The 14,833-nt window shown below is 46.0% G+C and overlaps 1 protein-coding gene across 1 annotated transcript in view; it reads right to left on the reverse strand.

The window, feature by feature from the left end:
* Prkch (protein kinase C eta) overlaps nt 1-14,833 on the reverse strand; it is a 201,801-nt gene that overhangs the window by 10,943 nt on the left and 176,025 nt on the right. The window contains exons 11-12 of the mRNA XM_041658401.1: nt 12,215-12,353; nt 11,494-11,682 (exon numbers count right to left, since the gene is read on the reverse strand). Coding sequence (XP_041514335.1) covers nt 11,494-11,682; nt 12,215-12,353 — 328 coding nt within the window. The remainder of the gene's footprint in view (nt 1-11,493; nt 11,683-12,214; nt 12,354-14,833) is intronic.

The following is a 14,833-nucleotide window of genomic DNA, read 5'->3' on the forward strand; positions in this document are numbered from 1 at the left end:
GGCTGGGAGTGGGAGTTAGAGCATGAGGCAGCACGAAAGAGGACAGACATTAAGGTGACCTGGTGCTGATGTCCCTTTTCCACAGGGGAACGCAGAGTCGGATGGTCACACCTGAGATGAAGCTGACGATAATCCCTGGAGAAGGGTGGGGTGTGGCCAGATGGAGAGGCCACAAAATGGATTTTTGGAATATCTCTGGGGAAGTCAGCTGCACTGTTTAAAGAATAGGCTCTCACATGGCACGGCGCTGCTGTAGGATCCTGGGTGAGCCACATGAGAGTCACTCTGGATGCTCACATTGGACCTGCATGGGACTTACTGGCAAGGCTAGCAATCCGCATAGATATGGCGAAGAACAACCCTTTCGGTGTGCATACTTGCTTAGCAAAGGGCAGTCGTAGGTGTGGAGAGCATGGAGAAAAGGAAGGGGAGTATTTTTAACTGTTATTGTTTAGTGAGTAGCAGCCATTTTTATACGAACATGCTACCATTTTTTTTCATCGCACCCAGCAGTGAGTTAAATGCTTCCCATTCATAGCTCACAACCCTAGAGCAACCATGCTTACTATTCCCATCTTATGTATTGTCAGTCTAAGGGAGAGGTCCATTCATAATCTATCCAAGGCCACGTGGTTTGTAAGTGGTAGAGCTGGGATTCATACTGTGACACCAGAAGCCTTTGCTCTGTGTCCCTAATTTTCACCTCTTCTGGAGGCCACCAATGCCTCCCTTGGATTCTGGACCGGAGAGGACTGTGGGAAAGACTTAAGTTGATAAGAATCATGACCTAACCCTTGGGAACTTTGCCTGGATGAAAACTGTGCTTGGTATAGATGCTCTCTGGGCCCACACGACACTTTCTTCCTGCCACCAGTGAAGTGACTGAGATGGGTACCACCAGTAAGAGGGTGGCGTGAGAACGGGAAGCAAAGCCTTTGCTTCTCTAAGAGCCTGAAGCATCTTTCAGTTTGACCACCTGATTTTATTACAAGCAACTAAAGGTTGATTGATGTGTTAGAGATGATAACGGGACACATTCATGTTTCCAAAGGTCTGAGGGCTGTTGGCCAGACAGGCAGCTTGGATGGGAGAAGTAAGCTCAGGCGGATGGAAGAGGGACCATATCACAAGGAAAGTCAAAATTAGTTTTTTAAAAATTTCCCCTTGTCTCTCCTTCCTTCACGTCTCTTCTCTTCCCTGTCTTCCTTCTTACTCAGTGCCATCAAGTGACAGAAGGGCTTTTCCTGGAAACAGTGCTTTCCTTAGAGAAGTCTGAACCAGAGTAACGCTCTGTCTTTATATTTGCAGTCCTGGGTGCACAGCAAGGCTTGTGTCCTATGGTCTGTGTCAGTATCAGAGTCGATAATCTTCACCTTTCTCTCTTCTTACTTTTGTCCTTCACATTCTGGAAGAAAAGAGCTGGAACTTTGAAGATGACTGTATTTCCTTAGCTATAAATGCTGCTTGCTCTCTGTGTGGGATGGACTTTATTGTATTAAAAAAAAAGAAAGAAAAGAAAAAAGAAAAGAAACTGCTACAACCTAATTTCCTGACCTAGCCTCACCTGGCAGGTTCTAACTGACTGACCTTGCAAGATATTCTGTGAGCTCTCCCCAGAGGCACGGTGCATTCTTCCTCTTATCAAAATCCAGTACAATCAGTGCCCGGCATTCTTCCTGTCCCCACAATAGGGCAGAATGTTGGCTGTGTCTCCCAGCCTGCAGCTGGGACTCAGCAGCCTCTGCCTGCGCACACACTGATCCCTTGTAGGCACTACCTGCCTGTCCTGTGTTTTGTAAACATAAGCTTTTCCTGAATCCCAAGCCATCTTGAGAACCTCATTCAGGCCATGTGTCTGTGTTGGTTGGGACGGATAAAGGTCAGAGGTGTCTCAGAGATGGAACCCAGCATCATGTACTTGGGCTTATGATTTTTATCTCAGTTGGCCAACGTTCCCCGAACCAGGTTGAAGCAAGGTGGCCAATGAGGCAGGCGCCACTCTTCTCTAGTAACTTCCTTTTATTATTATTAGAATTTTTCATATGATATATTTGGATCATATTCTTCCCCTCCTCCAACCCATCCCAATTTCCCCCATCTCCCTACCCACTCAACTTCATGTTCTTCCTCTTTTTTTTAGTATGCAAGGAAAAGGAATGCATTCTCCCTGACACTGGTACCCCACCTGCCCGAGCCACATGAATGTTTTTGTTTGGGTACCACCTTCAAGAGTTGCTACTGTAGGGGCTGGAGAGACAGCTCAGCGATTAGAAGCATTGGCTGCTAGAGGTCCTGAGGTCAATTCCCAGCAACCACATGGTGGCTCACCACCATCTATAATAAAATCTGATGCCCACTTCAGGCAGAACACTCATATATAACATATAAGTTAAAAATTTTATATATATATATATATATATATATATATATAGCTACTGTAATTTGATAAGCCATATTTTGTCAATATCCATGGGAGGCCAGCCCTTCTCTGAGTAGAAACAGAGTAGGGGTAAATGGAAGAAGGAGCAGAGGGAAGGTGGAGGGAGGGACTGGGAGGAGATGAAGGAGATGAAACTGTGGTCAAAATGTAAAATAAATATTTTTTAAGAAAGAATGGCTACTGTAAGGAAGGGAGTGCTTGGGAAGACTTTTCGGAGGACACATTGAATGCCCATGTTTCCTTCCGTGGAAACTCCGGTCAGTACACTCCTCTTGTGTATATTCCTTGCCAGCTACCAAAGATCTAATTTTTTGCAGTGGATAGTTAGTTGTGGTTTTAGACATCAAAGATAATACATATGCAGGACCACGAATCAAGAATCTTGCTTCTGTTTAGAATTTTCCTAACTTAGAAAGGCCTTCTGATGCAGAGGCTGTCCTCAATCTCGTGTCCCAGAACCTTTGAGAGCTTCATATTACTAGTTGGAGAGCTGGAGGTGGAGATTAAAGAGACCTGTGGCGAGAAAGGTCCAGTTGAAAACAGGAAAAAGAAGAGAGGAAGTCCTTCACAACTTCCTGTGAACAAAATGCAGCAGCCCCGGCTCTCAGGAAATGAACATTCTGTGAAGTGGAAGGAATTTAAAAACAAAACAAAAGAAAACAAAGCAAAACTTTGCAGTCTCTGGGAAGACGTGCACTTTTCTGTGGCCTGCCTTGTTATCCTTGATGGGAGTCAATAGGTTCCTTCCAGGAGGTGTCAGTCCTACCAGAAGCTTCCATGAGAGGCTATGGACATATCATTTCCTTCTTCCTTCTTCCTCCAGCCCTGAAGAAGAGCTTGTCTGGATGCATGCCAGCCACCTCTCTCTCTTCTGACAGCTAGTTTTGGGGTGTTCTGTGTAACAGTATTTGAAAACCCAGCTCTAGGGTCTGGAACCGGAGCCCTGCAAGCCTTTGTCCCCGTCTTCCCTTCTTCTCTGCTGACTGACCCCTTTCTGTCACCCCGCTTGAGCCATCCAAGCTCCAACAAGAGAGGAGGTGGGAAAGGGAGAAGGTGACGAATCGTCTCTGCTCCCCATTCAGCTGCCTGGGCACTGCCAGGGCCTGGCTCATGGTAGGGAAGGATCCCAGAATTCACTGTGGGTCCCCTCTTTGTGACAGAGGCGAGCAGGGATTCTGCACACAATGCACGGCTGATGAAATGTGATCATTTCGATGACAGCCAAACCCACACATGTACAGCCTCTGTAATTTCTGTAAAGCTCGGGAACAAAAGCACTTTACAGCCTCCTGCTGATGCCGAGATTACAATGCCTCCAGAACTGCCAGAGGTGACTCAGGAGAACCTAGAAGTTCCTTTCAGCACTTGGCTAACACCTGTGTGAGCTCAGCAGCAGGGCGCTGACTTCATCTGAGTTACCATGAGATCAGGTGATCTCTCACAGGCGCTGACTCAGCACCTCTGAGCTGGGCATCCCCTCTCTAAGTTCTGGGGCTCCTTGAGGACATCCTCAAGCCTTCCTTTCTGGAAGTAGATGAGCAAAGCTCAGGTGAACCTCCAAAGCTCAATGCAAACTATGCATTGTGTGTCATGATTATCAGCATTTTGGTTCAATTCAGAGTGAGCATAGGGAATGTGGCAATGTGGTGACCACAGAAGACAGTATTTTTCTTAAAAGCAAGGACAAGCTTAAGCAACAACAACAGACCTTTAAGGCCAGCAATCTAGAAAGCCTGTATCTACTTTTTTTTGTTTGTTTGTTTTGTTTTGTTTTGTTTTTGTTTTTCGAGACAGGGTTTCTCTGTGGTTTTGGAGCCTGTCCTGGAACTAGCTCTTGTAGACCAGGCTGGTCTCGAACTCACAGAGATCCGCCTGCCTCTGCCTCCCGAGTGCTGGGATTAAAGGCGTGCGCCACCACCGCCCGGCTTGTATCTACTTTTGATACAAACACGTATCATTAAACATCTGTTAACTGGGAGGCTAATGCCAGTTTTAATGATCTCGTCATTGAGCAAGAGGTGGGATGGGATGTTTGTAGCATGCATGTGTGTTTAACATCTACATTTTCAATTTATTACATATATGTAATTATGTGTATGCATGTACATGTGTGTACCAGGGTGGCACATGTAGATTCCCTTTGTTCTCTACAAAGGGAAATTTGTGTAACTGTTCTTTCCTTTCCACCATGTAGGTCCTGGGGATCAAACTCAGGTCATCAGACATGGAGGTAAGTGTCTTTTACTGGCTATCTGTTTTAGTTAGAGTTTCTATTGCTGTGAAGAGACACCATGACCATGGCAACTCTTATAAAGGAAAACATTTAACTGGGGCTGGCTTACAGTTTCAGAGGTTTAGTCCATTATCATCATGATGGGACATGGTAGCCTATAGGCAGACATGGTGCTGGAGCTGAGAGCCCTACATCTTGATCTAAAGGCAACAGGAAGTGAACTGAGACACTGGGTAGTATCTTGCAGAACAGGAGACCTCAAATCCCACCCCCACAGTGACACACTTCCTTCAAGAAGACCATACCTACTTCAACAAGGCTAATATCTCCTAATAGTGCTGCTCACTATGAACTTATAGGGGTCAATTACATTCAAACTACCATATCATCTCACAGGCTCAATGGATACAATTAAAACAAAGCAAAACAACAACAAAAAGGACAAGGAAGTAAAAGAGGAAACAGTCTTTCCACTGGTTATTTTTAGTGTAGGGAATCAGTAGCTATTTTTTATCTTCTCAAATAGATTTTTTTCTGGCTAAAATCTGTGTCTTCTATTTTACTAATCCTATGCTCCATGAGTGATGTTCCTACACAGAAGTCCACTTTCCTAGCCCCATAGCTGTCTAAAACTTTTGGACAGTCATACATGGGTGTTTCAAATGTCCACCATCTCGCCAGGTGGTGGTGGTGCATGCCTTTAATCCCAGGCAGATCTCTGTGAGTTCAAGGCCAGCCTGGTCTACAAGAGCTAGTTCCAGGACAGGCTCTAAACCTACAGAGAAACCTTGTCTCGAAAAAGAAATGTCCACCATCTTGAGGGTGGCCAAGGTCAGGAGGTGAGTAGATGGGGCAATGACGAGAAGAAAACGTGCAGGAATTGATGTTGAATTACAAGTCAGAAGAGACTGAAACCTGTCCTGCCAACCATTCACTCTCATTGGGACAATGAGCAAGGGCTGTCCCTTCTCCACCTGAAGGCGGGAGAGTCAATGACTCTACTATACTGATGAATCACCGGCCTTTAACAATTCCGGGGTAGCTACACAAAAGAGAGCTGTGAAGTTTCCACAGGTGGTGACTGATAATCATGCCTTCCATTTCTCAAAGAGGGAACTCAAGTAGCCTTTGGTTTTTAAGAAAAACAACACCATGCACAACAGTTAGTGGAAACTCATTCCAGAACAGTCCTGACCATACCTCTGAAAAAAATCCCAAGGAAATCTCAAGAAGCCACAAGAAGATGACCCACAATAGAAAGAGAGGTGTTCTAAAGAGACACTCCTGTCTTTTCATCTGACGATCAGACCACAGAAATAATGCACCCTAAAGAAATGGGAATCACCCCAGTAATGGCATACTGGCAGAAGGAAAAGGCACCAGGCAGAGGGGGAGCTTGTCTTCCGGAAGGAGATTTCATATAGTTTTAACAACCTTATAGGATGAAACTGGAGCTCACACAATGATGGATGGAGTTGAGCTGGGAGTGTTTAGACTTGGATGTTTTTGACTATTTAAACTTTAAACTCACTTCAGGACCCTAAAGACAAATTTGGGGGAATCCACTTGATCACTTTGTCTATCTTCCCAATGTGTCCACAGTGGGGAAAACGACTCTAGGGTCCTCTGACTCTTACTTGGATGAATCCACGGAAGAGCTTTTGTGGCACTCACATCGTTTTCGGTAGATTTATGTGATTAAACCATTTTCCTTTATTCTTTCATGAGGGCTCGTGTCCCCCACAGACTGAAGATAGTTCTGTCTGCTCACAGCGCGTGTGGAAGACTCTTATTTCCATTTTCTATCACAGAAAATTTCAGACATATAATGAGAAGGGGACAGTGGAATGCCCTCGATCTACCCAGCGTTCAGACTTGACTGTTGTGTACCCAGCTTTTCTTCAGCTGTTTCCCTTCCAATCCTGGATTGTTTGGAGAGGAACCATGTGCAGATAGATACACTGCTGGTTCATCCACTCTTCATCCTACCGCAGCCTGGTGATCTTCTAGATAGAAGACGTCATGTGATCACACACGCTTGTCTGAAATGTTTCATACTTGCCTTGCCATTTCAAAGGCCAAACACATTTCTGGGCTCACCATATTCCCTGGGCTCTTGTTGTTTCTGCAGCCCTGTCTTCTGCATTCCTTGCTGCCTTGCTCTTTGCATCCCTGGAGGTCTCACTCAGGGTGAGGAACGACTCAGGTTTTTTTGTTTTTGATTTTGTTTTTGTTTTTTAGTCGGGCTGACCACACTGGGAGTTTGACCATGCTCCAATGAGTATATGAGCAACACAAATTGGACTTGGTATTTTTTTTTCTTCTTTTCTTTAGGGGAGGTCACAAGAAAGGGGAATGGACCTGGGAAGTGAATGTGATCAGAGTGCAAAATCTTATGTGAAAATCTCATAGCTACCTATCACTTCCTCAAAGGGACTCCCCCCGCCCCCCAGGACCTCTATATACTTTATAGAGGGACCATTTCTCTTTAGTCTTAAAGTCTCCTCAAGATGTCCTTCTCTATCCGACCAGAAGAGTGTCACATGCGGGCATACTTTCACAGCACTGAGGACTTCTTAACATTAAATTCTAAGTATTCAGTTATTTTTCTTTTTCTTTTCTTTTTTTTTTTTTTTTTTTTTTTTTTGGTTTTTCGAGACAGGGTTTCTCTGTGGTTTTGGAGCCTGTCCTAGAACTAGCTCTTGTACACCAGGCTGGTATCGAACTCACAGAGATCCACCTGCCTCTGCCTCTCAAGTGCTGGGATTAAAGGCGTGCGCCACCATCGCCCGGCTAGCACTGAGGACTTCTTAATGTTAAATTCTAAGTATTCAGTTATTTTTCTTTTTCTTTTATTTATTTATTTATTTATTTTGGTTTTTCGAGACAGGGTTTCTCTGTGGTTTTGGAGCCTGTCCTGGAACTAGCTCTTGTACACAAGGCTGGTATCGAACTCACAGAGATCTGCCTGCCTCTGTCTCTCAAGTGCTGGGATTAAAGGCGTGCACCACCACCGCCCGGCTCAGTATTCGGTTATTGTATAAATCTTTTGACAGCATCCAATAGCTCTGATCATTTAGCACTAGGGACTGTTGAAGCCACCATGCCCTCGGATGCCATGGGTCTCAAGGTTTCATCAGTCAGGAAAACAGAGCTCCATCTGGCATTGCACAACCAAATAAAACTTGCTCTGTCTTTAAAGTGCTCTGCCTTACCTAACTGCTAACACAGGTTCATTCCTACATCCTGTGTCCTGGACGAGGACCATGCATGCCCATCTCGCCAGCACTTCTCAGCGGGCAGCAGCCTTGAGGAGGCTCACACTGTATGACTGGTTACTTCAGCAGACATGCCGCAGTTTTTTACACTTATGCAGTCTGAAGTCATCCTTTCCTGGCTTCCCACTGTGTCTTCTTCAGCACCTTGTGTTCCATCCCATCCCCCACACCCCTACAGCTCTTGACTCCTCTCTGGCTCAACATCTACTCCTGAAGTTCATACAGATAATTTTTAACCATCTGTACTGAGCCCCAGAGCTAAGTGATCGACAGATACATATACTCCGCTCTCTAAATGTCCGCCTGGACCATCAAAGCCTGTGTACCCTGACCTCAGTGTTCTACTGCCCTCCACACGGCACCCCTCTGCTCCAATGGCATAGAACTAGGAACCACAGTTCCTGGAACAATCTCGCTGCTTCCTGCCCGAGGCTTTGCACACCTTTCCCCTCCCTACACACCCTTCTTTCCCTGTCCACGCAAGTGAACGCCATTTGTTCCACCCAGCTTAAATGGAATTTTCTCTGTCTTGTTCCTATGTTACCTTCCTCTTATTGGAGAGGGAATGTTCTCAGAAGATGATTCTCCTGGATAGAACTGTTCACTGACAGGCCCTTAACTCCTCCTTGACTGTGGGCCACAGGAGGAGGCCAGGTCTTGCCATCTCCACATTCCGAGCACTTCACACAAAGGCATGCCAAAGATTTACCTAAAACATTTACTGAATTGAACTGAACACAGATTTTGATCACCTAACAGAGCGGCTTCTCTCTTTGGAGTGTCCAACGCTCTCCTCAGTAGACTGATTACCATTTCTGATAGTACGGCATTGTTCTTCAGTGATTTTCATGGTTACTTTTCCATTTAAGTGTTCCAGCTCTTGGTAAAATCGAGTCCCGTGTTCTCAATTGCAGACTTTAAGTTCCTCAGTTTTAGGCAGGGAGACAAAAATATAAAAAATTGCCCCAGAAATTCTCCCGGTGACTTTTTTACGTCAGTTTTTGTCTGACAACTTTCAGGTGTTTTTACAGTGACTTTGAGGTCAGATTCTTTGATGGCATGAATAGGAGTATTGCTTGCTGCGTGCCTGGGAGGTTTCCACACAGTATTGACTTTAACCCTAGCAGGAGCCCTATGGGTGGGTTCCATTTCACTGGCGGAATTGGATCCTTATCAAGGCCACTTCACCACTGTCAGCCTGGATCCTCGTTCCTTACTATGGAGATGACACCCAAGGAGGGAATAGGTGTGATCTAAGGTGCTCTCTGTGGCCAACAGAGTGTTTAGAGGAAAGGCGAAGAGAGGGAGTAACAGGATTCACAGTCCTTCTGCAAGAAGATGGGACACCAACCCTAGCCTGCACCTCTGAAGCTAATGGGGGCACTGGAGGCTGTGTCAGAACAACGAGTCTGTGAAGGCATTCCTGATGACAAAGGCTAGTTATGGAAAGTATTTACTGTGTATTTATATTAACTTTTTAAGGAGAAACAGTCTTAATAATTTCACGTGACTCTTAGCCTCTCTTGGTGTGACTCTTAGCCTCTCTTGGTATCACTCTAGGGTCCAGAAAGTTTGGCTATAAACACTGGTGGTACGTAGATTCTGATTTAGCTGAAGGAACAATTTCAAGAGGACCTCAGGTACCAGAATAAGATTGGGAACTTCAAAAAAGGTGAGGGAAACAATTCAGAGAAGCAGATTCAAGAGTCACCTAGTGAAAAAGTAAGGGGTCTCCAAATGCCTCTTAGACCTGCGACATTATTCATTTATTTCCTGCCCTCAGTGGTAGCATAGTGGCCTTCACAGTTTGAACTAACTTTTTTTTTTTTTGCATTACAGATGCTGGGGTCTTTTTTTTATTAAACAAAAAAAATGTCAAAGCAGCTGCAGTAGCCAGACATGACCCAGGCCCCATGAAAAACCATTACTAAGACGATGGTGGCTGCTGTAGGCCACAGCCCAGAATGCCTTGCGAGTCACAAGGAACGAGATTCTGGGTCACAGCCCAGCAGACTTTGCTCGGCAGCGTGACAAGGCAGTGTCACCACAGTCTCTTATCAAGGTTAGCTGTAGCCAACCAAGGTGAGTCCATCTCCTTCCGCAAAGTTAAGAAAGTTCATGGCATGAGTCTGCAGAGAAAAGCCTATATCCCTGTCTTTTCCCTCCTCCTCCCTCACTCTAAAATGTCTAACTATTGGAATAAATTGTTCTTATGAAAATCAAGCTAGACTAGAGACATTCGATAGAACCCTAAAGTGCTTCATTTTTACTCCTATACAGCATCAGTGCTTTCTCAGATTGGGGAGGGAGTAATGGCTCCTGAGCTCCTCTAATCATATCGTGAGTGGTGGCACACACTGACAATATCCACCTGAGCAGGGTTTCTGTAAGCTTTCCACTTTGAGTGATGCACAAAATTCTCAGGGACAATCACATCTTCAGTCCCAGAATGCAGGGACCTGCACAGATATTCTTAAAACAGCAATGATTGTAAATCTGGAGCATCTTGGAGGGGACAAGGCTTTCATATGGCAGCTAATGTTTACCAAACTTATTTTGTGTTTCAAACCCATCTAAAGAGTATCTAACATCACAAAAGTAAATGAACTAAATATAAGTTGATAACACTCATGGGATAAAGGTCCATAGAGATCCCATAAACATTATTCAACAGAGGATGTTTTGCCCTAATTTTCACTGAAGTGTATATTTTAAAATTAACTTTTAATATCTCTCTGCATACAAGTTTTGAATTCAGCTAATGTGGTTATACTGCTTTATTTTCAACCCAAGGGCATCAAATCCATGTCCTTCTATTTATTTATTTATTTATTTATTTATTTATTTATTTTCAAGACAGGGTTTCTCTGTAGCTTTAGTACCTGTCCTGGAACTAGCTCTGAAGGCCAGGCTGGCCTCGAACTCACAGAGATCCACCTGCCTCTGCCTCCCAGGTGCTGGGATTAAAGGTGTTCTTTCTTACTTCAAAGTAAGGCATGGGCATGGGAGCTTGATGTATTAACAACAAAAGAAGATTTTCTCATGATAGCACCTTATCATATTAGATAACTTGGCATTTGGACTTGCATAAAAAGCTGACATGGTGGCCCAAAGCTCTAGGGAGGTTTTGAAGAAACACCCAACTCCTCTTTCAGCTCTGAGAGGAAGTCTCCTCTGTTCTGGTCCTTGGACATTGCCAGCAGAATCAGAGCTAACTGGGACTGACTCACTTGGCTCCGGTGTGGCCTGACTACATGAAGCAGGTGTCTCATTTCACTCAGATTCAGCCTTAAGTGCTAGAAACAAACACTTGACTTTTGGCAACGACCTCCTATTGCCTGTCGATACTGAAGTTGTCCCAAAAAGAATGGTGTATGAGTAAAACAGCCCGAGAGAAATTCATGATTCTCCATTCTGAAACACAAATTTTTTGATGGGTGGTGGCAATGTCCTAACAGAAGATATTTAGAAAAGACACAAGAGGCCCATGAGGCCAGCTCTTTTGTAACAAGCTGGAAGCTGGATGAGTAAGTCAGACTTACAGATTTGAGGATCCCCGTGGCATCTTCGTGGAGCCAGGTCGGGTAGACAACTTCATCATTTAGGATGGCCTCGAAGAGGTCGTCTTCGTTCTCCGCCTCAAAGGGTGCGTGTCCACACAGCATCTCATAGAGCAGCACACCCATGGCCCACCAGTCCACTGCAGGTCCATAGAGCATCTCCTGCAGGATCTGTGCAAAGGGGATGGTGTGAGAGGTGCCTCGTGCGTGTGCTAAACAAAGGTGGTCTCCATGACTAGGGATTAGGAGGTGATAGCAAAACGAGAAAGCGAGTCTCTTGTGCTGGTGTGCATGTTTCATTCATTGCTAGAGACCAAGAGCTTAGGCGCCTTCTCTTCTAAGTGGTCCAGAATGTTTGACTTGCTAGACAATGACGGATACATATTCAAAACAGGAATGACTTGGAAGTATCTAATGAGGGAGGGGGGGGGAAGGACACTAGGTTCATTCCTCCGTAGGGAAGAGACACAACTCCTTTCCTTTAGATTTGCTACAGGGACTAGAATTGAATCACTGGGTAGAGATTAAAGAGCAGAATAAATAGCCATGAAAGAGTCAATCAAAAAAGTTAGAATATTTAAAATCCTGATTTAGACTAACTGTGGACATTTTCAATGACCGTTCATTCAGTGAGAGCAGAGGCGTTAGCTTCCTTACCCCCAGAGCTCAGATTTCAAAAGACACACCAGGCAGGTGCACTCACCTCTGGAGCAATATAGTCGGGCGTGCCACAGAAGGTGGCGGTGGTGACTCCATTGCAAATCCCCTCCTTGCACATCCCAAAGTCGGCCAGCTTACAGTGACCTTCGTGGTCCAATAGCACATTGTCCAGTTTCAAGTCCCTGAAAGACATCAAGAACAGCATGAGACAGGCATCCAGAGCACAGCGGCTACATGAGCTTTCTGGACATCCTAAAACATCGCTGAACAAACTGCCTTGTGTTGTTGGGATTTAAAAGGAAAATGTACACCAGTTCTCAGAATATGCCACAGGGGCCCTAGAAGATGAGTCCGCATGAATGGGCTAACCACATAAGGTACTTAGGGCAGACTGTGATATTCTAGGTTTGCCAGGTACTCAGTAACCCTAAGAGATCCACCTGCCAGCACTGCACCTTCTACATCAGGACCCATTTCTGCCCATCAGTGTTCACTCAGTGATCATTCATGAAACAGTCACTTTTTCTCTAGATAGTGATCTCTGTGTAGCTTTGGTACCTGTCCTGGAACTCGCTCTTGCTACTTAGTTACTACTTGGAAGACAAGCAGTAGCCTACTTAGTGGGAAGCAGGTACCCTGCAGAACCGGAAGAAAACAGCTAGCAGCCATTGGAATGTCTAGGGGAAGGCTGACACCTTAACCAGGTGGTGGGACTGAGAAGCCAATGGGGGGCAGGGTGGAGGTGGGAGGTGGAGGGAGGGCAGAGGAAGCAGAGGCTTTGTGAAGTGCAATCAGCAATCAGATAAGGTGACCCAGGAAACAGCAGGACACTCCCCACCCCGCTGACTATGTGAGTACACACCAGGTCACAGAAGGCCCAGACTGTGGGGATCTCAGATAAAGGCCCTTTCTGTCCTCTCCCAATCTCTTAGAGAAGAAGCTACTGCAGGGAAGTGGATTGCATCTACAGCCTGACAACAGTTATCAGCAGGCCAAAGCAATAGTGTTCTAACACAGCTTCTCCTGGTACAGGTTCTAGCATCCAGCTGTCAATCACTAGCCACAGTCTGGGCACCATTACCAAGGAAGGCCTCAACTAGCACTGGCTGGGAAGGAGTCCTGCTGACCATCGCGGGTTCCGGCCACCCAGGCAGAGCAGAGAGCATGGGGGAGATGTCTATTCTTCGCTTTTTAAAGGAACAATGTGCTCAGAGACAATTCGCAGGCCTGTCTTTGGGACGTGGGAAGAAGGCCGTGTATCCAGTACGGATGCTGGCTGACCTGGAGATTTCCTATAGCTGGAGATGGGCAGCTAATTGTCAACGAGTACAACTACTTTAGCTTTGGGCCATTTGGTTTGGGAGCTGTAGTATCTACAGTATGTGGGGCTGATGGCTCTCTAGAGTCTTACACTCATAGTTTGTTGGTCAGGGTCCTCATGGGTCTGTTTCGCAATCCCTGATCTGAGAAAAGGCCACTGGATTGTGAGATCTAAGGGAAACAGTTGGTCTCTGTCCAACTTGGGTCATGTTGTGGCTCAGAAGGGAGGGGAAGCAGAGCTGGCATACCAGCTGTGGTTTCCTGTGAGCTGGCACAACCTAGCTGGTACGTCTTACAACAGTGGTCAATGGAAAATGCCCAGGAATGAAAATGACGCCCCATTTTCCCAGAATGCTTTGCGGAGAACCCAGCAGAGCTTTCTTGGCTCAGAACTTCCTTCTGCTCCCGTGTTCTTGACAGCTGTCTCTAGGGTCAGGGACATAAGGCCCAGGTCAGCTGAATACCTGTGTGCCCACCTTGGCAAGGCAAGTTTCCTCTGCCTCTTAGCCAGTGCCACACCATTCCACACAGAAATCTCCCTTCCACAGAAGCCACTGCTTTCAGTGACTGTGGTTATGGCTGTCATCTCCTCTCTGCCCACTCTCTACCCAGTGCCCAAAACATGAGGACAATAGTCTGACTATATACTGGACTCAAAGGAGCACTGTGGGCATGGAGCATGAAGATGATATAGTTTTGTCACATGAGGAGGGGGTCATTGCCAGGCACATGGCCTCTCCCAGCTGTCCACAGTGGCTTTTGACACAGAAGGTCCCTTTAACACCTGTTACCTGGCTCCTGTGAGAGCAACCACAAAATTCTTGGGAAGCACCCCCTGGCTGAGGAGAGATCAGAAAGGATGTAGGTACAGGAGACGGCAAGACTACAGGGACTGGGCCTGCAAGGTTGGCCTTGTCCATCCACACCACATACCAGCCCAGCCATGCAGGCCTGTGTGGGCCTGAGCTCCGAACACTCTCACTTACATTTCCAAACAAGGTTATTGGGTTTCTAAGCTTCCCTGAAGCCGTTATGCCTGCTGAAGTCTCGAAAAGGATCTTGGGCAAGAGCAACAAGTACCGACAGAGACCCACAACGGTCTTTTACAGCCGAGCTGGTTGCTCAAGATGGTGTGTGACTAACATCCCAGGTAGGAGGAGGCTTCGTTGCTTTATTACTCAGCAGCTGTCATGAGCAGTAGGATAGGCTAAGGACAGAAAAGTGCTCTGTCATCAGTTTGCCAGCCCTCTGTGGGACAACTTTGGGGCGACACACCTGATGTGACTCATTCCGGTCATAAGATGCCCACGGCCACAGAGGCAGGTTACACAGCTTGAACCAG

Source organism: Microtus oregoni, unplaced genomic scaffold, assembly GCF_018167655.1.
Source record: "Microtus oregoni isolate MIOR12 unplaced genomic scaffold, Mior012 000009F_ref0000495, whole genome shotgun sequence".
Classification (NCBI taxonomy): domain Eukaryota; kingdom Metazoa; phylum Chordata; class Mammalia; order Rodentia; family Cricetidae; genus Microtus; species Microtus oregoni.